The following is a 26,332-nucleotide window of genomic DNA, read 5'->3' as shown; positions in this document are numbered from 1 at the left end:
GTCTCAGTCCAGCCCATTAGGAATGGTAGGAGTCTCAGTCCATCCCATTAGGAATGGCAGGAGTCTCAGTCCATCCCATTAGGAATGGCAGGAGTCTCAGTCCATCCCATTAGGAATGGTAGGAGTCTCAGTCCATCCCATTAGGAATGGTAGGAGTCTCAGTCCATCCCATTAGGAATGGTAGGAGTCTCAGTCCAGCCCATTAGGAATGGTAGGAGTCTCAGTCCAGCCCATTAGGAATGGTAGGAGTCTCAGTGGGTGTTACAACATGGTACAGTTATCATGGTAACTACAGAAGACAACACAGCTGTTTTCGTTTACACTTCCATTTATTAACTCATTTACACATTAAGTCACGAGGACTAAACTCAGCAAAATAAGAAACGTCCCTTTTTCAGGATCCGGTCTTTCAAAGATAATTTGTAAAAAATCGAAATAACTTCACAGATCTTCATTGTAAAGGGTTTAGACACTGTTTCCCATGCTTGTTCAATGAACCATAAACAATTAATGAACATGCACCTGTGGAACGGTCGTTAAGCTTACAGACGGTAGGCAATTAAGGTCACAGTTGTGAAAACTTAGGACACTAAAGAGAACCATCTACTGACTCTGAAAAACACCAAAAGAAAGATGCCCAGTGTCCCTGCTCATCTGTTTAAATGTGCCTTAGGCATGCTGCAAGGAGGCATGAGGACTGCAGATGTGGCCAGGGCAATAAATTGCAATGTCCGTACTGTGAGAGGCCTAAGACAGCGCTACAGGGAGACAGGACGGACAGCTGATCGTCCTCGCAGTGGCAGATCACGTGTAACAACACCTGCACAGGATCGGTACATCCGAACATCACACCTGCGGGACAGGTACAGGATGGCAACAACAACTGCCCGAGTTACACCAGGAACGCACAATCCCTCCATCAGTACTCAGACTGTCCAAAATAGGCTGAGAGAGGCTGGACTGAGGGCTTGTAGGCCTGTTGTAAGGCAGGTCCTCACCAGACATCACAGGCAACAACGTCGCTGGACCAGACAGGACTGGCAAAAAGGTCTCTTCACTGACGAGTCTCGGTTTGTCTCATCAGGGGTGATGGTCGGATTCATGTCATGGTCTGGGGCGATATGTCACAGCATCATCGGACTGAGCTTGTTGTTGAGATTGCCCTCAATGACGCTGTGCGTAACAGGGAAGGCAACCTCCTCCCTCATGTGGTACCCTTCCTGCAGGCTCATCCTGACATGACCCTCCAGCATGACAATGCCACCAGCCATACTGCTCGTTCTGTGCGTGATTTCCTGCAAGACACACACCATGGCCAGCGAAGAGCCCGGATCTCAATCCCATTGAGCACGTCTGGGACCTGTTGGATCGGAGGGTGAGGGCTAGGGCCATTCCTCCCAGAAATGTCCGGGAACTTGCAGGTGCCTTGGTGGAAGAGCAGGGTAACATCTCACAGCAAGAACTGGCAAATCTGGTGCGGTCAATGAGGAGATACACTGCAGTACTTAATGCAGCTGGTGGCCACACCAGATACTGACTGTTACTTTTAATATTGACCCCCCCTTTGTTCAGGGACACATTATTCCATTTCTGTTAAGTCACATGTCTGCGGAACTTGTTCAGTTTATGTCTCAGTTGATGAATCTTATGTTCATACAAATATTTACACGTTAAGTTTGCTGAAAATAAATGCAGTTGACAGTGAGAGAACGTTTCATTTTCTGCTGAGTTTATATAAAAACACACTGCAGGGAGAAAACACACACGGCCCTGATAACATGGTTCTCTCTCCCTCTCTCTCTCCCTCCCTCTCTCTCCCTCCCTCCCTTCTTCTCCCTCCCTCCCTTCTTCTCCCTCCCTTCTCCCTCCCTCATCTCTCCTCCCTTCTTCTCCCTCTTTATCACATATCTCTAATGACTACCCTTTTCACGCACAATCTCTACACAGACACACAATCTCTACGCACAAACACTACCCAGAGGTCACTTGGGATGGTCACAGAGAAATAAAACGAGGCCTCTAATCTGTGACACTCTTCTCTTCTTCCATCCTCCTCTCTCTGTCTCTTATGGTGGTGTTGTGGTTGTATTGTGGTTGTATTGTGGTCAGTGCTGTACAGTCATGTTGAGCAGTCTCTTGCTCAGTAAGGTGTTGTGTTGCTTCAGGTAGTCGATGAGATCAGCTTGTTTCTCCACTACCTCCTCCAGACTGGAGCCCTCCCTGGAGAGGAACAGGATAACGAGGTCATTAGACGTTAGAACAAGATCAGAACTTTAAAACAAGGTCAGAACAACAGTAGAACAATAAAAATGCAACATTAGGTGAAGCCAGTCCAGGGTTAGGTGTGTATATATACCTGAAGTCAGTCCAGGGTTAGGTGTGTATATATACCTGAAGTCAGTCCAGGGTTAGGTGTGTATATACCTGAAGTCAGTCCAGGGTTAGGTGTGTATATATACCTGAAGTCAGTCCAGGGTTAGGTGTGTATATATACCTGAAGTCAGTCCAGGGTTAGGTGTGTATATATACCTGAAGCCAGTCCAGGGTTAGGTGTGTGTATATGTATATATACCTGAAGCCAGTCCAGGGTTAGGTGTGTATATATACCTGAAGTCAGTCCAGGGTTAGGTGTGTATATATACCTGAAGTCAGTCCAGGGTTAGGTGTGTGTATATACCTGAAGCCAGTCCAGGGTTAGGTGTGTATATATACCTGAAGTCAGTCCAGGGTTAGGTGTGTGTATATACCTGAAGCCAGTCCAGGGTTAGGTGTGTGTATATACCTGAAGTCAGTCCAGGGTTAGGTGTGTGTATATACCTGAAGCCAGTCCAGGGTTAGGTGTGTGTATATACCTGAAGTCAGTCCAGGGTTAGGTGTGTGTATATACCTGAAGCCAGTCCAGGGTTAGGTGTGTGTATATACCTGAAGCCAGTCCAGGGTTAGGTGTGTGTATATACCTGAAGCCAGTCCAGGGTTAGGTGTGTGTATATACCTGAAGCCAGTCCAGGGTTAGGTGTGTGTATATACCTGAAGCCAGTCCAGGGTTAGGTGTGTGTATATACCTGAAGTCAGTCCAGGGTTAGGTGTGTGTATATGTATATATACCTGAAGCCAGTCCAGGGTTAGGTGTGTGTATATACCTGAAGCCAGTCCAGGGTTAGGTGTGTGTATATACCTGAAGTCAGTCCAGGGTTAGGTGTGTGTATATGTATATATACCTGAAGTCAGTCCAGGGTTAGGTGTGTGTATATACCTGAAGCCAGTCCAGGGTTAGGTGTGTGTATATACCTGAAGCCAGTCCAGGGTTAGGTGTGTGTATATACCTGAAGCCAGTCCAGGGTTAGGTGTGTGTATATACCTGAAGCCAGTCCAGGGTTAGGTGTGTGTATATACCTGAAGCCAGTCCAGGGTTAGGTGTGTGTATATACCTGAAGCCAGTCCAGGGTTAGGTGTGTGTATATACCTGAAGTCAGTCCAGGGTTAGGTGTGTGTATATACCTGAAGCCAGTCCAGGGTTAGGTGTGTATATATACCTGAAGTCAGTCCAGGGTTAGGTGTGTGTATATACCTGAAGTCAGTCCAGGGTTAGGTGTGTGTATATACCTGAAGTCAGTCCAGGGTTAGGTGTGTGTATATACCTGAAGTCAGTCCAGGGTTAGGTGTGTGTATATACCTGAAGCCAGTCCAGGGTTAGGTGTGTATATATACCTGAAGTCAGTCCAGGGTTAGGTGTGTGTATATGTATATATACCTGAAGCCAGTCCAGGGTTAGGTGTGTATATATACCTGAAGTCAGTCCAGGGTTAGGTGTGTGTATATACCTGAAGCCAGTCCAGGGTTAGGTGTGTATATATACCTGAAGCCAGTCCAGGGTTAGGTGTGTATATATACCTGAAGTCAGTCCAGGGTTAGGTGTGTATATATACCTGAAGTCAGTCCAGGGTTAGGTGTGTATATATACCTGAAGTCAGTCCAGGGTTAGGTGTGTATATATACCTGAAGTCAGTCCAGGGTTAGGTGTGTATATATACCTGAAGTCAGTCCAGGGTTAGGTGTGTATATATACCTGAAGTCAGTCCAGGGTTAGGTGTGTATATATACCTGAAGCCAGTCCAGGGTTAGGTGTGTATATATACCTGAAGTCAGTCCAGGGTTAGGTGTGTATATATACCTGAAGCCAGTCCAGGGTTAGGTGTGTGTATATACCTGAAGTCAGTCCAGGGTTAGGTGTGTATATATACCTGAAGCCAGTCCAGGGTTAGGTGTGTATATATACCTGAAGTCAGTCCAGGGTTAGGTGTGTATATATACCTGAAGCCAGTCCAGGGTTAGGTGTGTGTATATGTATATATACCTGAAGCCAGTCCAGGGTTAGGTGTGTGTATATACCTGAAGTCAGTCCAGGGTTAGGTGTGTATATATACCTGAAGCCAGTCCAGGGTTAGGTGTGTATATATACCTGAAGCCAGTCCAGGGTTAGGTGTGTGTATATGTATATATACCTGAAGCCAGTCCAGGGTTAGGTGTGTGTATATACCTGAAGTCAGTCCAGGGTTAGGTGTGTATATATACCTGAAGCCAGTCCAGGGTTAGGTGTGTATATATACCTGAAGCCAGTCCAGGGTTAGGTGTGTGTATATACCTGAAGTCAGTCCAGGGTTAGGTGTGTATATATACCTGAAGTCAGTCCAGGGTTAGGTGTGTATATATACCTGAAGTCAGTCCAGGGTTAGGTGTGTGTATATACCTGAAGCCAGTCCAGGGTTAGGTGTGTATATATGTATATATATACCTAAAGTCAGTCCAGGGTTAGGTGTGTATATATACCTGAAGTCAGTCCAGGGTTAGGTGTGTATATACCTGAAGCCAGTCCAGGGTTAGGTGTGTATATATACCTGAAGTCAGTCCAGGGTTAGGTGTGTATATATACCTGAAGTCAGTCCAGGGTTAGGTGTGTGTATATACCTGAAGTCAGTCCAGGGTTAGGTGTGTATATATACCTGAAGCCAGTCCAGGGTTAGGTGTGTATATATACCTGAAGTCAGTCCAGGGTTAGGTGTGTATATATACCTGAAGTCAGTCCAGGGTTAGGTGTGTATATATACCTGAAGTCAGTCCAGGGTTAGGTGTGTATATATACCTGAAGTCAGTCCAGGGTTAGGTGTGTGTATATACCTGAAGTCAGTCCAGGGTTAGGTGTGTGTATATACCTGAAGTCAGTCCAGGGTTAGGTGTGTATATATACCTGAAGTCAGTCCAGGGTTAGGTGTGCGTATATGTATGTATACCTGAAGCCAGTCCAGGGTTAGGTGTGTATATATACACCTGAAGTCAGTCCAGGGTTAGGTGTGTATATATACCTGAAGTCAGTCCAGGGTTAGGTGTGTATATATACCTGAAGTCAGTCCAGGGTTAGGTGTGTGTATATACCTGAAGTCAGTCCAGGGTTAGGTGTGTATATATGTATATATACCTGAAGCCAGTCCAGGGTTAGGTGTGTATATATACACCTGAAGTCAGTCCAGGGTTAGGTGTGTGTATATACCTGAAGTCAGTCCAGGGTTAGGTGTGTGTATATGTATATATACCTGAAGCCAGTCCAGGGTTAGGTGTGTATATATACCTGAAGTCAGTCCAGGGTTAGGTGTGTGTATATACCTGAAGTCAGTCCAGGGTTAGGTGTGTGTATATGTATATATACCTGAAGTCAGTCCAGGGTTAGGTGTGTATATACACCTGAAGTCAGTCCAGGGTTAGGTGTGTGTATATACCTGAAGTCAGTCCAGGGTTAGGTGTGTATATATACCTGAAGTCAGTCCAGGGTTAGGTGTGTATATATACCTGAAGTCAGTCCAGGGTTAAGTGTGTATATATGTATATATATACCTGAAGTCAGTCCAGGGTTAGGTGTGTATATATACCTGAAGTCAGTCCAGGGTTAGGTGTGTATATATACCTGAAGCCAGTCCAGGGTTAGGTGTGTGTATATGTATATATACCTGAAGCCAGTCCAGGGTTAGGTGTGTATATATATACCTGAAGCCAGTCTCAGTAGTGTTGTAGGAGTTTGATGGTTCCTCCTGACTGATATCTGGACCAGCTCGGTCTCTGTTGAATCTCACCACCCTGACTGGAGAGAGAAAGCGAACACACACACACACACACACACACACACACACACACACACACAATCTTGTTACCAATCAGTCTTTCTCTACTCTCTCCCTCGCTTTCCCGAGCTCCTTCAGTCTCCCCCCCAGTCACAGTCCCCCTCAGTCACAGTCCCCCTCAGTCACAGTCCCCCTCAGTCACAGTCCCCCTCAGTCACAGTCCCCCTCAGTCACAGTCCCCCTCAGTCTGTCTCCCACTCAAATTAAATTCAAGGGGCTTTATTGGAATGGGAAACATATGTTTACTTTGCCAAAGCAAGTGAAATAGATAATAAACAGAAGTGACACAGTAAACATTACACTCACAAAAGTTCCAAAGGAATAGAGACATTTCAGATGTGATATTAAGGCTTTTTACAGTGTTGTAACGGTGTGCACGTCTCTCTCTCTGGAATGTGAAGTATTTCTCAAGGTTGGTTCTGTGTGTGTGTTTAGGGTAAATATATATATAGAGAGAGAGGGATAGAGAAAGAGAGGGAGAGGGATAGGGAGAGAGAGAGAGAGCGAGAGAGAGATAGAGAGAGAGAGGGATAGAGAGAGAGCGAGAGCGAGAGCGAGGGATAGAGGGAGAGGGATAGAGAGAGAGAGATGAGGGGAAGAGAGAGAGATTAGAGAGATTAGAGAGAGAGAGATGAGATGAAGGGGTTGAGTGCAGTAGTTGGACAGTAGAGATGTGACACAATCCACACCTCCCTCTAAGAGACGACACACACCGTCTGTCTGCCGTTCCTCTGCTGTTCGTTCAGCGCGGTGTGCTGGGTAATGGTCTTCACCGATCCACCTGCACCCCAAAACCACAGACCCCAGCTGGGGCCCGGATCCAGAAGTGTAAATAATGTCCTGGGTCTGATCTGATTGGGTGTAATTTCAACCAACTGATGCAGTAGAGACAAAGAAAGACATCAGATCATTTCTGCTGCTGCTTTTCACCAGAGCTTGTTGTTGGCCAATCAGAAGTCATCAAAGTGGCAATAGGCTCATAGAGCCTCCGTGTGGTAAAAGTTAGGAGATATCTAATCAATGGAGGATGGAATTAAAATGATAGATTTAAAAAGAAAAGGACGGGCTACAACCACCAAGAGCCAACGGCTAGGCTGCTACTTTATATTCTGAAGGACAAGGATGGGCTACAACCACCAAGAGCCAACATCTAGGCTGCTACTTTATATTCTGAAGGACAAGGATGGGCTACAACCACCAAGAGCCAACATCTAGGCTGCTACTTTATATTCTGAAGGACAAGGACGGGCTACAACCACCAAGAGCCAACGGCTAGGCTGCTACTTTATATTCTGAAGGAGAAGGACGGGCTACAACCACCAAGAGCCAACAGCTAGGCTGCTACTTTATATTCTGAAGGAGAAGGACGGGCTACAACCACCAAGAGCCAACAGCTAGGCTGCTACTTTATATTCTGAAGGACAAGGATGGGCTACAACCACCAAGAGCCAACATCTAGGCTGCTACTTTATATTCTGAAGGACAAGGATGGGCTACAACCACCAAGAGCCAACAGCTAGGCTGCTACTTTATATTCTGAAGGAAAAGGACGGGCTACAACCACCAAGAGCCAACGGCTAGGCTGCTACTTTATATTCTGAAGGACAAGGATGGGCTACAACCACCAAGAGCCAACAGCTAGGCTGCTACTTTATATTCTGAAGGAGAAGGACGGGCTACAACCACCAAGAGCCAAAAGCTAGGCTGCTACGTTATATTCTGAAGGAGAAAGACGGGCTACAACCACCAAGAGCCAACAGCTAGGCTGCTACTTTATATTCTGAAGGAGAAGGATGGGCTACAACCACCAAGAGTCAACAGCTAGGCTGCTACTTTATATTCTGAAGGACAAGGATGGGCTACAACCACCAAGAGCCAACATCTAGGCTGCTACTTTATATTCTGAAGGACAAGGATGGGCTACAACCACCAAGAGCCAACAGCTAGGCTGCTACTTTATATTCTGAAGGAAAAGGAAGGGCTACAACCACCAAGAGCCAACGGCTAGGCTGCTACTTTATATTCTGAAGGACAAGGATGGGCTACAACCACCAAGAGCCAACAGCTAGGCTGCTACTTTATATTCTGAAGGAGAAGGACGGGCTACAACCACCAAGAGCCAACAGCTAGGCTGCTACTTTATATTCTGAAGGAGAAAGACGGGCTACAACCACCAAGAGCCAACAGCTAGGCTGCTACTTTATATTCTGAAGGACAAGGATGGGCTACAACCACCAAGAGCCAACATCTAGGCTGCTACTTTATATTCTGAAGGACAAGGATGGGCTACAACCACCAAGAGCCAACAGCTAGGCTGCTACTTTATATTCTGAAGGAAAAGGACGGGCTACAACCACCAAGAGCCAACGGCTAGGCTGCTACTTTATATTCTGAAGGAGAAGGATGGGCTACAACCACCAAGAGCCAACAGCTAGGCTGCTACTTTATATTCTGAAGGAGAAGGACGGGCTACAACCACCAAGAGCCAACAGCTAGGCTGCTACTTTATATTCTGAAGGAGAAGGACGGGCTACAACCACCAAGAGCCAACAGCTAGGCTGCTACTTTATATTCTGAAGGAGAAGGACGGGCTACAACCACCAAGAGCCAACAGCTAGGCTGCTACTTTATATTCTGAAGGAGAAGGACGGGCTACAACCACCAAGAGCCAACAGCTAGGCTGCTACTTTATATTCTGAAGGAGAAGGACGAGCTACAACCACCAAGAGCCAACAGCTAGGCTGCTACTTTATATTCTAAAGGAGAAGGAGAAGGACGGGCTACAACCACCAAGAGCCAACAGCTAGGCTGCTACTTTATATTCTGAAGGAGAAGGACGGGCTACAACCACCAAGAGCCAACGGCTAGGCTGCTACTTTATATTCTAAAGGAGAAGGATGGTCTACAACCACCAAGAGCCAACAGCTAGGCTCCTACTTTATATTCTGAAGGAGAAGGACGGGCTACAACCACCAAGAGCCAACAGCTAGGCTGCTACTTTAAATTCTGAAGGAGAAGGACGAGCTACAACCACCAAGAGCCAATGGCTAGGCTGCTACTTTATATTCTGAAGGAGAAGGAGAAGGACGGGCTACAACCACCAAGAGCCAATGGTTAGGCTGCTACTTTATATTCTGAAGGAGAAGGAGAAGGATGGGCTACAACCACCAAGAGCCAACAGCTAGGCTGCTACTTTATATTCTAAATTAAAAGGAGAAGGACGGGCGACAACCACCAAGAGCCAATGGCTAGGCTGCTACTTTATATTCTGAAGGAGAAGGAGAAGGACGGGCTACAACCACCAAGAGCCAATGGCTAGGCTGCTACTTTATATTCTGAAGGAGAAGGAGAAGGACGGGCTACAACCACCAAGAGCCAACGGCTAGGCTGCTACTTTATATTCTGAATTAAAAGGAGAAGGACGGGCGACAACCACTAAGAGCCAACAGCTAGGCTGCTATATTATTCTGAAGGAGAAGGAGAAGGACGAGCTACAACCACCAAGAGCCAACAGCTAGGCTGCTACTTGATATTCTGAATTAAAAGGAGAAGGACGGGCTACAACCACCAAGAGCCAACAGCTAGGCTGCTACTTTATATTCTGAAGGAGAAGGAGAAGGACGGGCTACAACCACCAAGAGCCAACGGCTAGGCTGCTACTTTATATTCTAAATTAAAAGGAGAAGGACGGGCTACAACCACCAAGAGTCAACAGCTAGGCTGCTACTTTATATTCTGAAGGAGAAGGACGAGCGACAACCACCAAGAGCCAACGGCTAGGCTGCTACTTTATATTCTAAATTAAAAGGAGAAGGACGGGCTACAACCACCAAGAGCCAACAGCTAGGCTGCTACTTTATATTCTGAAGGAGAAGGAGAAGGATGGGCTACAACCACCAAGAGCCAACAGCTAGGCTGCTACTTTATATTCTGAAGGAGAAGGAGAAGGATGGGCTAAAACCACTAAGAGCCAACAGCTAGGCTCCTACTTTATATTCTGAAGGAGAAGGAGAAGGACGGGCTACAACCACCAAGAGCCAACAGCTAGGCTGCTACTTTATATTCTGAAGGAGAAGGAGAAGGACGAGCGACAACCACCAAGAGCCAACAGCTAGGTTGCTACTTTATATTCTGAAGGAGAAGGAGAAGGATGGGCTACAACCACCAAGAGCCAACAGCTAGGCTTCTACTTTATATTCTAAATTAAAAGGAGAAGGACGGGCTACAACCACCAAGAGCCAACAGCTAGGCTGCTACTTTATATTCTGAAGGAGAAGGAGAAGGACGAGCGACAACCACCAAGAGCCAACGGCTAGGCTGCTACTTTATATTCTGAAGGAGAAGGAGAAGGATGGGCTAAAACCACTAAGAGCCAACAGCTAGGCTACTACTTTATATTCTGAAGGAGAAGGACGGGCTACAACCACCAAGTGCCAACAGCTAGGCTGCTACTTTATATTCTGAAGGAGAAGGAGAAGGACGGGCTACAACCACCAAGAGCCAATGGTTAGGCTGCTACTTTATATTCTGAAGGAGAAGGAGAAGGATGGGCTACAACCACCAAGAGCCAACAGCTAGGCTGCTACTTTATATTCTAAATTAAAAGGAGAAGGACGGGCGACAACCACCAAGAGCCAACAGCTAGGCTGCTACTTTATATTCTAAATTAAAAGGAGAAGGACGGGCGACAACCACCAAGAGCCAATGGCTAGGCTGCTACTTTATATTCTGAAGGAGAAGGAGAAGGATGGGCTACAACCACCAAGAGCCAATGGCTAGGCTGCTACTTTATATTCTGAAGGAGAAGGAGAAGGACGAGCGACAACCACCAAGAGCCAACGGCTAGGCTGCTACTTTATATTCTGAAGGAGAAGGAGAAGGATGGGCTAAAACCACTAAGAGCCAACAGCTAGGCTACTACTTTATATTCTGAAGGAGAAGGACGGGCTACAACCACCAAGTGCCAACAGCTAGGCTCCTACTTTAAATTCTGAAGGAGAAGGACGAGCTACAACCACCAAGAGCCAATGGCTAGGCTGCTACTTTATATTCTGAAGGAGAAGGAGAAGGACGGGCTACAACCACCAAGAGCCAACGGCTAGGCTGCTACTTTATATTCTGAATTAAAAGGAGAAGGACGGGCGACAACCACCAAGAGCCAACAGCTAGGCTACTACTTTATATTCTGAATTAAAAGGAGAAGGACGGGCTACAACCACCAAGAGCCAATGGCTAGGCTGCTACTTTATATTCTGAAGGAGAAGGAGAAGGACGGGCTACAACCACCAAGAGCCAATGGCTAGGCTGCTACTTTATATTCTGAATTAAAAGGAGAAGGACGGGCGACAACCACCAAGAGCCAACAGCTAGGCTGCTACTTTATATTCTGAATTAAAAGGAGAAGGATGGGCTACAACTACTACTAGTATCCTATAACATGAGTCAGCTTGGCTGGTTGCTGTCCCTCCCTCCCTCCCCCTCCTCCTATGACAGGTAATAAATAGTATCCTATAACATGAGTCAGCTTGGCTGGTTGCTGTCCCTCCCTCCCCCTCCTCCTATGACAGGTAATAGTATCCTATAACATGAGTCAGCATGGTTGGTTGCCGTCTCCCTCCCCCTATGACAGGTAATAGTATCCTATAACATGAGTCAGCTTGGCTGGTTGCCGTCTCCCTCCCTCCCCCTCCTCCTATGACAGGTAATAGTATCCTATAACATGAGTCAGCTTGGCTGGTTGCCGTCTCCCTCCCCCTCCTCCTATGACAGGTAATAGTATCCTATAACATGAGTCAGCTTGGCTGGTTGCCGTCTCCCTCCCCCTCCTCCTATGACAGGTAATAGTATCCTATAACATGAGTCAGCTTGGCTGGTTTCTGTCTCTCCCTCCCCCTCCTCCTATGACAGGTAATAGTATCCTATAACATGAGTCAGCGTGGTTGGTTGCTGTCTCTCCCTCCCTCCCCCTCCTCCTATGACAGGTAATAGTATCCTATAACATGAGTCAGCTTGGCTGGTTGCCGTCTCCCTCCCCCTCCTCCTATGACAGGTAATAGTATCCTATAACATGAGTCAGCTTGGCTGGTTGCCGTCTCCCTCCCCCTCCTCCTATGACAGGTAATAGTATCCTATAACATGAGTCAGCTTGGCTGGTTGCCGTCTCCCTCCCTCCCCCTCCTCCTATGACAGGTAATAGTATCCTATAACATGAGTCAGCTTGGCTGGTTTCTGTCTCTCCCTCCCCCTCCTCCTATGACAGGTAATAGTATCCTATAACATGAGTCAGCGTGGTTGGTTGCTGTCTCTCCCTCCCTCCCCCTCCTCCTATGACAGGTAATAGTATCCTATAACATGAGTCAGCGTGGTTGGTTGCTGTCTCTCCCTCCCTCCCCCTCCTCCTATGACAGGTAATAGTATCCTATAACATGAGTCAGCTTGGCTGGTTGCCGTCTCCCTCCCCCTCCTCCTATGACAGGTAATAGTATCCTATAACATGAGTCAGCATGGTTGGTTGCTGTCTCTCCCTCCCTCCCCCTCCTCCTATGACAGGTAATAGTATCCTATAACATGAGTCAGCTTGGCTGGTTGCCGTCTCCCTCCCTCCCCCTCCTCCTATGACAGGTAATAGTATCCTATAACATGAGTCAGCATGGTTGGTTGCTGTCTCTCCCTCCCTCCCTCCCCCTCCTCCTCCTCCTCCTCCTATGACAGGTAATAGTATCCTATAACATGAGTCAGCATGGTTGGTTGCTGTCTCTCCCTCCCTCCATCCCTTCTCCTATGACAGGTAATAGTATCCTATAACATGAGTCAGCATGGTTGGTTGCAGTCTCCCTCCCTCATGCCTGTTCCACTCGCTCACAGTATGGCCCCTCCCCCACCTGCTAGAGGCACCTCTCCTTCTCAGGCTTTATCAGTTCTGGTTATTAAAGAGGCTTAAAAAAGAAGAGACTTCTCTGCTGCTTCCCATGCTAATGCTAACAGTGGTTTTACAGTGCAGGTCAATGGCATGATGCTAACCATGTTAATGCTAACAGTGGTTTTACAGTGCAGGTCAATGGCATGATGCGAGCCATGCGCTGACGCTAAAGGTGGTTTTACAGCGCAGATCAATGGCATGATGCTAACCATATTAATGCTAACAGTGGTTTTACAGTGCAGGTCAATGGCATGATGCTAGCCATGTTAATGCTAACAGTGGTTTTACAGTGCAGGTCAATGGCAGGATGCTAGCCATGCTAAATGCTAACTGCCTTGAAGGGTATATAAGCAGCTGACCAAAGCGACCACCCCACTTGGTTTTATAGTCAGTGGTAGTCCTACCCTGCAGTGCTTCCAGTAGATCAGACAATAGAGGGAGGTCTATTCTGTTGACTCTTTGATGTCCTGGCAACATGCAAGTCTATAGAGAGGACTGTATTCATGTTATAATGAAGGGCATTTATACAGCACACATCAAACACACATCCGACCAGCCTGCAGGGTTCTTCAAACACACACACACACACACACACCTTTACTGGTCACCGGTGTGTGTTTGAGCTTAGTAGGTCTGAACCAGTATGTGAGCAGAGTTCAGAGGTCGGTAATCCTGCTTTTCGCTCATGGAGCCGCTCCGGTGCTCCACGCCAACCGCTCCTCGCTCACAGGAGAGCAGGCCAGCAGCAGAGAATACCCTCTCCTCACAGGAGAGCAGGCCAGCAGCAGAGGATACCCTCTCCTCACAGGAGAGCAGGGCAGCAGCAGAGGATACCCTCTCCTCACAGGGGAGCAGGCCCGCAGCAGAGGATACCCTCTCCTCACAGGAGAGCAGGCCAGCAGCAGAGAATACCCCCTCCTAAGCCTGCTGAACAGTTAACCAAATGTCTACCCAGATTATTTGCATTGCCCCCCCCCTCTCCCCCTCTTTACATCACTGCTACTCTCTGTTATTATCTATACATAGTCACTTTAACTCTACCTACATGTACATATAACCTCAATTAACCAGTGTCTGTTATTATTAGTTATTATTAGTCTCTGTTATTTTACTGCTGCTCTTTAATTACTTGTTACTTTTTATTTTATTTAACTAGGCAAGTCAGTTCAGATACTTATTTACAATGACGGCCTACCGGGGAACAGTGGGGTTAACTGCCTTGTTCAGGGGCAGAACGACAGATTTTTACCTTGTCAACTGGGATTCAATCTTGCAACCTTTCAGTTACTGGCCCAACGATCTAACCGCTAGGCTGCCTGCCTCCTCTGACCGCTAGGCTGCCTGCCTCCTCTGACCGCTAGGCTGCCTGCCTCCTCTGACCGCTAGGCTGCCTGCCTCCTCTGACCGCTAGGCTGCCTGCCTCCTCTGACCGCTAGGCTGCCTGCCTCCTCTGACCGCTAGGCTGCCTGCCTCCTCTGACCGCTAGGCTGCCTGCCTCCTCTGACCGCTAGGCTGCCTGCCTCCTCTGACCGCTAGGCTGCCTGCCTCCTCTGACCGCCAGGCTGCCTGCCTCCTCTGACCGCCAGGCTGCCTGCCTCCTCTGACCGCCAGGCTGCCTGCCACCTCTGACCGCCAGGCTGCCTGCCTCCTCTGACCACTAGGCTGCCTGCCTCCTCTGACCACTAGGCTGCCTGCCTCCCCTGACCACTAGGCTGCCTGCCTCCCCTGACCACTAGGCTGCCTGCCTCCCCTAACCACTAGGCTGCCTGCCTCCTCTAACCACTAGGCTGCCTGCCTCCTCTAACCACTAGGCTGCCTGCCTCCTCTAACCACTAGGCTGCCTTCCTCCTCTAACCACTAGGCTACCTGCCTCCCCTAACCACTAGGCTGCCTGCCTCCTCTAACCACTAGGCTGCCTGCCTCCCCTAACCACTAGGCTGCCTGCCTCCCCTAACCACTAGGCTGCCTGCCTCCTCTAACCACTAGGCTGCCTGCCTCCTCTAACCACTAGGCTGCCTGCCTCCTCTAACCACTAGGCTGCCTGCCTCCTCTAACCACTAGGCTGCCTGCCTCCTCTAACCACTAGGCTGCCTGCCTCCTCTAACCACTAGGCTGCCTGCCTCCTCTAACCACTAGGCTGCCTGCCTCCTCTAACCACTAGGCTGCCTGCCTCCTCTAACCACTAGGCTGCCTGCCTCCTCTAACCACTAGGCTGCCTGCCTCCTCTAACCACTAGGCTGCCTGCCTCCTCTAACCACTAGGCTGCCTGCCTCCTCTAACCACTAGGCTGCCTGCCTCCTCTAACCACTAGGCTGCCTGCCTCCTCTAACCACTAGGCTGCCTGCCTCCTCTAACCACTAGGCTGCCTGCCTCCTCTAACCACTAGGCTGCCTGCCTCCTCTAACCACTAGGCTGCCTGCCTCCTCTAACCACTAGGCTGCCTGCCTCCCCTAACCACTAGGCTGCCTGCCTCCCCTAACCACTAGGCTGCCTGCCTCCTCTAACCACTAGGCTGCCTGCCTCCTCTAACCACTAGGCTGCCTGCCTCCCCTAACCACTAGGCTGCCTACCTCCCCTAACCACTAGGCTGCCTGCCTCCTCTAACCACTAGGCTGCCTGCCTCCTCTAACCACTAGGCTGCCTGCCTCCTCTAACCACTAGGCTGCCTGCCTCCTCTAACCACTAGGCTGCCTGCCTCCTCTAACCACTAGGCTGCCTGCCTCCTCTAACCACTAGGCTGCCTGCCTCCTCTAACCACTAGGCTGCCTGCCTCCTCTAACCACTAGGCTGCCTGCCTCCCCACTTTTATCTCTTATTCTTGTCCGTATTGTTGGTCAATTGGGACTCGTAAGGAAGCATTTCACTATAAAGAAGTATTTCACTGTAAGGTCTACACCGGTTGTATTCGGCGCATGTGACAAATAATTTGTATAGCCTCACACCACTAATCTGACCTAAGATCAGTGTGTGTAGCCTGTGGGCAGGATAAAGCCCATCTCAGTGTGGTCGAGCCTCACACCACTAATCTGACCTGAGATCAGTGTGTGTAGCCTGTGGGCAGGATAAAGCCCATCTCAGTGTGGTCGAGCCTCACACCACTAATCTGACCTGAGATCAGTGTGTGTAGCCTGTGGGCAGGATAAAGCCCATCTCAGTGTGGTCGAGCCTCACACCACTAATCTGACCTGAGATCAGTGTGTGTAGCCTGTGGGCAGGATAAAGCCCATCTCAGTGTGGTCGAGCCTCACACCACTAATCTGACCTGAGATCAGTGTGTGTAGCCTGTGGACAGGATAAAGCCCATCTCAGTGTGGTCGAGCCTCACACCACTAATCTGACCTGAGATCAGTGTGTGTAGCCTGTGGGCAGGATAAAGCCCATCTCAGTGTGGTCGAGCCTCACACCACTAATCTGACCTGAGATCAGTGTGTGTAGCCTGTGGACAGGATAAAGCCCATCTCAGTGTGAAAGAGTTCTCTTTTATCTACAGTAGCACTCCCTCTCCCCCCTCCTCTCTCTCTCCTCCTCCTCCTCTCCCTCCCCTCTCTCTCTCCCCCTCCTCCTCTCCCTCCCCCCTCTCTCTCCTCCCTCCCCTCTCTCTCTCTCTCTCTCTCCCCTCCCTCCTCATGCACTCTATACACCATCTTAAAACAATTCCATATGTTAGCTCAGTAACCTGGCCAGATTGGACGATATGTTAACAACTCCATATGTTAGCTCAGTAACCTGGCCAGATTGGACGATATGTTAACAATTCCATATGTTAGCTCAGTAACCTGGCCAGATTGGACGATATGTTAACAACTCCATATGTTAGCTCAGTAACCTGGCCAGATTGGACGATATGTTAACAACTCCATATGTTAGCTCAGTAACCTGGCCAGATTGGACGATATGTTAACAACTCCATATGTTAGCTCAGTAACCTGGCCAGATTGGACGATATGTTAACAACTCCATATGTTAGCTCAGTAACCTGGCCAGATTGGACGATATGTTAACAACTCCATATGTTAGCTCAGTAACCTGGCCAGATTGGACGATATGTTAACAACTCCATATGTTAGCTCAGTAACCTGGCCAGATTGTGATTTACAGAACTGAAATGGTACATTCTGCGATAGGCCTGCGAGGCGACGTCAGCCGACAAGTCAACCGCAGCGGTGTTTCTGATCATGTGGCAGCAGCCCAGCCTCTCTCAATGTTTCAGAGTGAAGAGACAGGTAGCCTAGCGGTTGTTGAGCGTTCGGCCATTAACCGAAAGGTCGCTGGTTCGAATCCCAGAGACGACTAGGTGAAACATCTGTCAATGTGCCCTTGAGCAATGCACTTAACGCTCCTGTAAATCACATCTCCTAAATGACTCAAATGATTTCAGATGTCACGTAAACAAGATGCTGAGGCAAACATTCTTCTTGCAAGGCATATAAATCAAACTATTATATTAATCTACCTATTCAAAATAATCATATTATTGTGTCCGTGTTCCTATTGGTCAGTCAGTCACCAGAATCGGCTCGCAACACCTGCCACACGACATAAAACGGCTCCAGATTTCTGACACTGAGAACTTAATCAGAGCCTACGACCACACGTAGTGGTACTGAACCAGCCAAGACGTAGTGGTACTGAACCAGTCAAGACGTAGTGGTACTGAACCAGCCAAGACGTAGTGGTACTGAACCAGCCAAGATGTAGTGGTACTGAACCAGCCAAGACGTAGTGGTACTGAACCAGCCAAGACGTAGTGGTACTGAACCAGCCAAGACGTAGTGGTACTGAATCAGCAGACCTAGACCCTGTCTCACTGAACCAGCCAAGACGTAGTGGTACTGAACCAGCCAAGACGTAGTGGTACCGAACCAGCAGACCTAGACCCTGTCACACTGAACCAGCCAAGACGTAGTGGTACTGAACCAGCAGACCTAGACCCTGTCTCACTGAACCAGCCAAGACGTGGTGGTACTGAACCAGCAGACCTAGACCCTGTCTCACTGAACGAGGAGCCAAGACGTAGTGGTACTGAACCAGCCAAGACATAGTGGTACTGAACCAGCAGACCTAGACCCTGTCTCACTGAACCAGCCATGACGTAGTGGTACTGAACCAGCAGACCTAGACCCTGTCTCACTGAACCAGCCAAGACGTAGTGGTACTGAATCAGCAGACCCAGACCCTGTCTCACTGAACCAGCCAAGACGTGGTGGTACTGAACCAGCAGACCTAAACCCTGTCTCACTGAACGAGGAGCCAAGACGTAGTGGTACTGAACCAGCCAAGACGTAGTGGTACTGAACCAGCAGACCTAGACCCTGTCTCACTGAACCAGCCATGACGTAGTGGTACTGAACCAGCCAAGACGTAGTGGTACTGAACCAGCCAAGACGTAGTGGTACTGAACCAGCCAAGACGTAGTGGTACTGAACCAGCCAAGATGTAGTGGTACTGAATCAGCAGACCCAGACCCTGTCTCACTGAACCAGCCAAGACATGGTGGTACTGAACCAGCAGACCTAGACCCTGTCTCACTGAACCAGCCAAGACGTAGTGGTACTGAACCAGCCAAGACGTAGTGGTACTGAACCAGCCAAGACGTAGTGGTACTGAATCAGCAGACCCAGACCCTGTCTCACTGAACCAGCCAAGACGTGGTGGTACTGAACCAGCAGACCTAGACCCTGTCTCACTGAACCAGCCAAGACGTGGTGGTACTGAACCAGCAGACCTAGACCCTGTCTCACTGAACCAGCCAAGACGTAGTGGTACTGAACCAGCCAAGATGTAGTGGTACTGAACCAGCCAAGACGTAGTGGTACTGAACCAGCCAAGATGTAGTGGTACTGAACCAGCCAAGACGTAGTGGTACTGAACCAGCCAAGACGTAGTGGTACTGAACCAGCCAAGACATAGTGGTACTGAACCAGCAGACCTAGACCCTGTCTCACTGAAACAGTCAAGACGCAGTGGTACTGAACCAGCAGACCTAGACCCTGTCTCACTGAACCAGCCAAGACATCCGGCAATCTTTTACCACCTAAGAATTTGTCAACGACGTGGACATTTTGTCTGAGACGGAAATTGTATAGTCTGGAAAGGTCTTAAGGTGTTGAAGAGCCACAATCTACCAACTAAGGTGTTGTAGAGCCGCGATCTACCAACTAAGGTGTTGTAGAGCCACAATATACCAACTAAGGTGTTGTAGAGCCACAATCTACCAACTAAGGTGTTGTAGAGCCGCGATCTACCAACTAAGGTGTTGTAGAGCCGCGATCTACCAACTAAGGTGTTGTAGAGCCGCGATCTACCAACTAAGGTGTTGTAGAGCCGCGATCTACCAACTAAGGTGTTGTAGAGCCGCGATCTACCAACTAAGGTGTTGTGGAGCCGCAATCAACCAACTAAGGTGTTGTAGAGCCGCGATCTACCAAAGAAAGAGAGAGTTGAAGAGTAAATGTCAAATTGGCTTTTTACCAAATTACCTAACAAACCACGTATTCACCCTACACATCCTAAATGACAAACAAACCACGTATTCACCCTACACATCCTAAATGACAAACAAACCACATATTCACCCTACACATCCTAAATGACAAACAAACCACGTACTCACCCTACACATCCTAAATGACAAACAAACCACGTACTCACCCTACACATCCTAAATGACAAACAAACCACGTATTCACCCTACACATCCTAAATGACAAACAAACCAAAGAAAAGGCATAGTCTTCAAGCTTTTGACTCAACTTGGCATGAGGGTATGCTGTACATGAGGGTCTGCTGTACAAATTGATGGAAAGTGGTGTTGGGGGGAAAACCACATTACATTATAAAATCCATGTTCACAAACAACAAGTGTGCGGTTAAAATTGTCAAGAAACACACATTTCTTTTCACAGGGCCGTGGGGTGAGACAGGGATGCAGCTTAAGCCCCACCCTTTTCAACATATATATCAACGAATTGGCGAGGGCACTAGAACAGTCTGCAGCACCCGGCCTCACCCTACTAGAATCTGAAGTCAAATGTCTACTGATGATCTGGTGCTTCTGTCCCCAACCAAGGAGGGCCTACAGCAGCACCTAGATCTGTACCCAGCCAAGGAGGGCCTACAGCAGCACCTAGATCTGTCCCCAACCAAGGAGGGCCTACAGCAGCACCTAGATCTGTACCCAACCAAGGAGGGCCTACAGCAGCACCTAGATCTGTCCCCAACCAAGGAGGGCCTACAGCAGCACCTAGATCTGTCCCCAACCAAGGAGGGCCTACAGCAGCACCTAGATCTGTCCCCAACCAAGGAGGGCCTACAGCAGCACCTAGATCTGTCCCCAACCAAGGAGGGCCTACAGCAGCACCTAGATCTGTACCCAACCAAGGAGGGCCTACAGCAGCACCTAGATCTTCTGCACAGATTCTGTCAGACCTGGCAGTAAATCTCAGCAAGACAAAAATAATGGTGTTCTAAAAAAGGTCCAGTCGCCATGACCACGAATACAAATTCCATCTAGACACTGTTGCCCTAGAGTACACAAACAACTATACATACCTTGGCCTAAACATCAGCGCCACAGGTAACTTCCACAAAGCTGTGAACGATCTGAGAGACAAGGCAAGAAGGGCCTTCTATACCATCAAAAGGAACATAAAAGTTGACATGCCCATTAGGATCTGACTAAAAATACTTGAATCAGTTATAGAACCCATTGCCCTTTATGGTTGTGAGGTCTGGGGTCCGCTCACCAACCAAGAATTCACAAAATGGGACAACACCGTATTGAGACTCTGCATGCAGAATTCTACAAAAATATCCTCTGTGTACAACGTAGAACACCAAATAATGCATGCAGAGCAGAATTAGGTCGATACCCGCAAATGATCAAAATCCAGAAAAGAGACGTTAAATTCTACAACCACTTAAAAGGAAGCGATTCCCAAACCTTCCATAACGAACCCCAAAGCAAGCTGGTCCTGGGGCTCTGTTCTCAAACACACCCCACAGAGCCCCAGGACAGCAATGCAATTAGACCCAATAAAATCATGAGAAAACAAAAAGATAATTACTTGACACATTGGAAAGAATTAACAAAAAAACAGAGCAAACTAGAATGCTATTTGTCCCTAAACAGAGGGTACACAGTGGCAGAATACCTGACCACTGTGACTGACCCAAAATTAAGGAAAGTTTTGATTATGTACAGACTCAGTGAGCATAGCCTTGCTATTGAGAAAGGTCGTCGTAGGCAGACATCGCTCTCAAGAGAAGACAGGCTATGTGTTCACTGCCCACAAAATTAGGTGGAAACTGAGCTGCACTTCCTAACCTCCTGCCCAATGTATGACCATATTAGAGAGACATATTTCCACAAGAAAAGGGCAACCAGTGAAGAAAAAACACCATTGTAAATACAACCCATATTTATGCTTATTTATTTTCCTTTTGTACTTTAACTATTTGCACATCGTTACAACACTGTATACAGACATAATATGACATTTAAAATGTCTTTATGCTTTGGAACTTCTGTGAGTGTAATGTTTAACGTTCATTTCATTTTTGTTTATAATCTATTTCACTTGCTTTGGCGATGTTAACATATGTTTCCCATACCAATAAAACCCTTAAATTGAATTGAAATTGAGAGAAAGAGAGAGAGAGGGCTGAATAGGGATTGTCATTCTATTGTGTGTCTGAATAGAGCAGGACAGGTACCCCCTCTCTGACATTAGACAGGCTGTTGTGATGCAGATTAGACAGGCTGGGGGAGGGGGAGGGGGAGAGGGGTACCTGTGATGTAGATCACTCTATAGACAGGCTGGGGGAGGGGGAGGGGGGTACCTGTGATGTAGATCACTCTATAGACAGGCTGTGGGAGGGGGAGAGGGAGAGGGGTACCTGTGATGTAGATCACTCTATAGACAGGCTGGGGGAGGGGGAGGGGGGTACCTGTGATGTAGATCACTCTATAGACAGGCTGGGGGAGGGGGAGAGGGGTACCTGTGATGTAGATCACTCTATAGACAGGCTGGGGGAGGGGGAGGGGGAGGGGGAGAGGGGTACCTGTGATGTAGATCACTCTATACACAGGCTGGGGGAGGGGGAGAGGGAGAGGGGTACCTGTGATGTAGATCACTCTATAGACAGGCTGGGGGAGGGGGAGAGGGGTACCTGTGATGTAGATCACTCTATAGACAGGCTGGGGGAGGGGGAGGGGTGTACCTGTGATGTAGATCACTCTATAGACAGGCTGGGGGAGGGGGAGGGGGTACCTGTGATGTAGATCACTCTATAGACAGACAGGCTGGGGGAGGGGGAGAGGGGTACCTGTGATGTAGATCACTCTATAGACAGGCTGGGGGAGGGGGAGAGGGGTACCTGTGACGTAGATCACTCTATAGACAGGCTGGGGGAGGGGGAGAGGGGTACCTGTGTAGATGATCAGACAAGGCAGAGAGACCAGGAGCTCCAGTCCCAGAATCCCTAGCAGCAGATAAACAGGAAGATGATCCGCCTCTGGCAGATCAGCTGACATGACCACCAACACCGCCGTGTTCCCTACACACACACACACACACACACACACACACACACACACACACACACACACACACACACGAGTCCAAGTGTAAAAGGTAAGCTTTAATGTGTGTGTGTCTCCTCTGTGTGGTAGGAGACGAGTACCAGGATGTTAGGGTTAGGAGGTGGACCCACTGTAAAACATTCAACTGTAGGAGAACTAACCAACAACTAGAGACGAGTACCAGGATGTTAGGGTTAGGAGGTGGACCCACTGTAAAACATTCAACTGTAGGAGAACTAACCAACAACTACACAGAGACGAGTACCAGGATGTTAGGGTTAGGAGGTGGACCCGCAGTAAAACATTCAACTGTAGGAGAACTAACCAACAACTACACAGAGACGAGTACCAGGATGTTAGGGTTAGGGTTAGCCTTTATTTAACTAGTCAGTTAAGAACTGATTCTTACTGACAACGACGGCCTTCCCCCCGGCGACGACGGCCTTCCCCCCGGCCAAACCCGGACGACGACGGCCTTCCCCCCGGCCAAACCCGGACGACGACGGCCTTCCCCCCGGCCAAACCCGGACGACGACGGCCTTCCCCCCGGCCAAACCCGGACGACGACGGCCTTCCCCCCGGCCAAACTCGGACGACGACGGCCTTCCCCCCGGCCAAACCCGGACGACGACGGCCTTCCCCCCGGCCAAACCCGGACGACGACGGGCCAAACCGCCCTATGGGACTCCTTACCACGGTCGGATGTGATACAGCCTGGATTCCAACCAAGGACTGTAGTGATGCCTATTGCACTGAGATGCAGGTGTACCTGCAGAGTGGATGAGGAAGGGCAGGTGTTTCAGGGTGCGGTTGTCTCTGTAGAAACGGAGGTATCCTCTGCTCCTCACTCGGCTGTGGTGATGCTGAACACACACACCAAACAACAACACACACAGCCACACAAACACCTTCCCAATCACCACCACACTCTGCCCCCGAACATTACCCAACACACGGACACACTCCTCCCGGCCAACCTCAAACACACACACTACTGCAACACACACACTCAGAGACACATACACCACCTGGGGACACAGAGAGAAAACCTGTCAGACAGAAAATGGACTATTTCATTATTTATTCTATTTCCCCTTTATTTAATAATAGTAGATTGATTGAATGTGTGGACAGGTGTCTTTTATACAGGTAACGAGTTCAAACAGGTGCAGTTAATACAGGTAATGAGTGGAGAACAGGAGGGCTTCTTAAAGAAAAACTAACAGGTCTGTGAGAGCTGGAATTCTTACTGGTTGGTAGGTGATCAAATACTTATGTCATGCAATAAAATGCAAATTAATTACTTAAAAATCATACAATGTGATTTTCTGGATTTAGATTTAGATGTTTTAGATTCCGTCTCTCACAGTTGAAGTGTACCTATGATGAAAATTACAGACCTCTACATGCTTTGTAAGTAGGAAAACCTGCAAATCGGCAGTGTATCAAATACTTGTTCTCCCCACTGTACAATGTGAACAAATGAGGTGAGATAAGGGAGGTAAAGGCAAAAAAAGGCCATGGTGGCAAAGTAAATACAATATAGCAAGTAAAACACTGGAATGGTAGATTTGCAGTGGAAGAATGTGCAAAGTAAATAAATAATAAATAATGGGATGCAAAGGAGCAAAATAAATAAATACAGTAGAGAAAGAGGTTGTTGTTTGGGCTAAATTATAGGTGGGCTATGTACAGGTGCAGTAATCTGTGAGCTGCTCTGACAGTTGGTGCTTAAAGCTAGTGAGGGAGATAAGTGTTTCCAGTTTCAGATTTGTGTTGTTTGTTCCAGTCATTGGCAGCAGAGAACTGGAAGGAGAGGCGGCCAAAGAAAGAATTGGTTTTGGGGGTGACCAGAGAGATATACCTGCTGGAGCGTGTGCTACAAGTGGGAGATGCTATGGTGACCAGCGAGCTGAGATAAGGGGGGACTTTACCTAGCAGGGTCTTGCAGATAACCTGGAGCCAGTGGGTTTGGTGACGAGTATGAAGCGAGGGCCAGCCAACGAGAGCGTACAGGTCACAATGGTGGGTAGTATATGGGACTTTGGTGACAAAACGGATGGCACTGTGATAGACTGCATCCAATTTATTGAGTAGAGTGCTGGAGGCTATTTTATAAATGACATCGCAGAAGTCGAGGATCAGAGGACTATAGAGAGTGGTCAGTGGTCTGTAATGCTGGTGTAGTCAACATGCTGAGGGGTGGTCAGTGGTCTGTAATGCTGGTGTAGTCAACAGGCTGAGGAGTGGTCAGTTGTCTGTAATGCTGGTGTAGTCAACAGGCTGAGGAGTGGTCAGTGGTCTGTAATGCTGGTGTAGTCAACATGCTGAGGAGTGGTCAGTGGTCTGTAATGCTGGTGTAGTCAACATGCTGAGGAGTGGTCAGTGGTCTGTAATGCTGGTGTAGTCAACATGCTGAGGAGTGGTCAGTGGTCTGTAATGCTGGTGTAGTCAACATGCTGAGGAGTGGTCAGTGGTCTGTAATGCTGGTGTAGTCAACATGCTGAGGAGTGGTCAGTGGTCTGTAATGCTGGTGTAGTCAACATGCTGAGGAGTGGTCAGTTGTCTGTAATGCTGGTGTAGTCAACAGGCTGAGGACTGGTCAGTTGTCTGTAATGCTGGTGTAGTCAACATGCTGAGGAGTGGTCAGTGGTCTGTAATGCTGGTGTAGTCAACATGCTGAGGAGTGGTCAGTTGTCTGTAATGCTGGTGTAGTCAACAGGCTGAGGACTGGTCAGTTGTCTGTAATGCTGGTGTAGTCAACATGCTGAGGAGTGGTCAGTGGTCTGTAATGCTGGTGTAGTCAACATGCTGAGGAGTGGTCAGTGGTCTGTAATGCTGGTGTAGTCAACATGCTGAGGAGTGGTCAGTTGTCTGTAATGCTGGTGTAGTCAACGTGCTGAGGAGTGGTCAGTGGTCTGTAATGCTGGTGTAGTCAACATGCTGACTATATAAGGAGTGGTCAGTGGTCTGTAATGCTGGTGTAGTCAGCATGCTGAGGAGTGGTCAGTGGTCTGTAATGCTGGTGTAGTCAACATGCTGACTATATAAGGAGTGGTCAGTGGTCTGTAATGCTGGTGTAGTCAACATGCTGAGGAGTGGTCAGTGGTCTGTAATGCTGGTGTAGTCAACAGGCTGAGGAGTGGTCAGTGGTCTGTAATGCTGGTGTAGTCAACATGCTGAGGAGTGGTCAGTTGTCTGTAATGCTGGTGTAGTCAACATGCTGAGGAGTGGTCAGTGGTCTGTAATGCTGGTGTAGTCAACAGGCTGAGGAGTGGTCAGTGGTCTGTAATGCTGGTGTAGTCAACATGCTGAGGAGTGGTCAGTTGTCTGTAATGCTGGTGTAGTCAACAGGCTGAGGAGTGGTCAGTGGTCTGTAATGCTGGTGTAGTCAACATGCTGAGGAGTGGTCAGTTGTCTGTAATGCTGGTGTAGTCAACATGCTGAGGAGTGGTCAGTTGTCTGTAATGCTGGTGTAGTCAACATGCTGAGGAGTGGTCAGTTGTCTGTAATGCTGGTGTAGTCAACATGCTGAGGAGTGGTCAGTTGTCTGTAATCTATTATTCTGTGATTCTGATGAACAAACATCAGCAGAACATTAATGGGCTTAACTGAAGCTTTACACTACAACACTGGTGTGTGTGTGTGTGTGTGTGTGTC

The 26,332-nt window shown here is 48.3% G+C and overlaps 1 protein-coding gene across 2 annotated transcripts in view; it reads right to left on the bottom strand.

The window, feature by feature from the left end:
* Positions 1-310: 310 nt before the first annotated feature.
* tmem192 (transmembrane protein 192) overlaps positions 311-26,332 on the bottom strand; it is a 30,812-nt gene continuing 4,790 nt past the window's right edge. Inside the window, exons 3-6 of one of the 2 annotated variants that reach the window (XM_090188482.1) lie at positions 23,442-23,700; positions 22,519-22,647; positions 6,037-6,130; positions 311-2,220 (exon numbers count right to left, since the gene is read on the bottom strand). In XM_090188482.1, the coding sequence (XP_090044608.1) occupies positions 2,106-2,220; positions 6,037-6,130; positions 22,519-22,647; positions 23,442-23,700 (597 nt within the window). In that variant the 3' untranslated portion in view covers positions 311-2,105. The remainder of the gene's footprint in view (positions 2,221-6,036; positions 6,131-22,518; positions 22,648-23,441; positions 23,701-26,332) is intronic. The other variant, XM_090188483.1, reaches the window with a different exon arrangement.

The sequence above is a fragment of the Oncorhynchus mykiss genome, chromosome 10 (assembly GCF_057628025.1).
Source record: "Oncorhynchus mykiss isolate SJ-2025 chromosome 10, ASM5762802v1, whole genome shotgun sequence".
Classification (NCBI taxonomy): Eukaryota; Metazoa; Chordata; class Actinopteri; order Salmoniformes; family Salmonidae; genus Oncorhynchus; species Oncorhynchus mykiss.
Note: the sequence above shows the minus strand (reverse complement) of the source record. Positions and strands in the feature narration are given on the sequence as shown.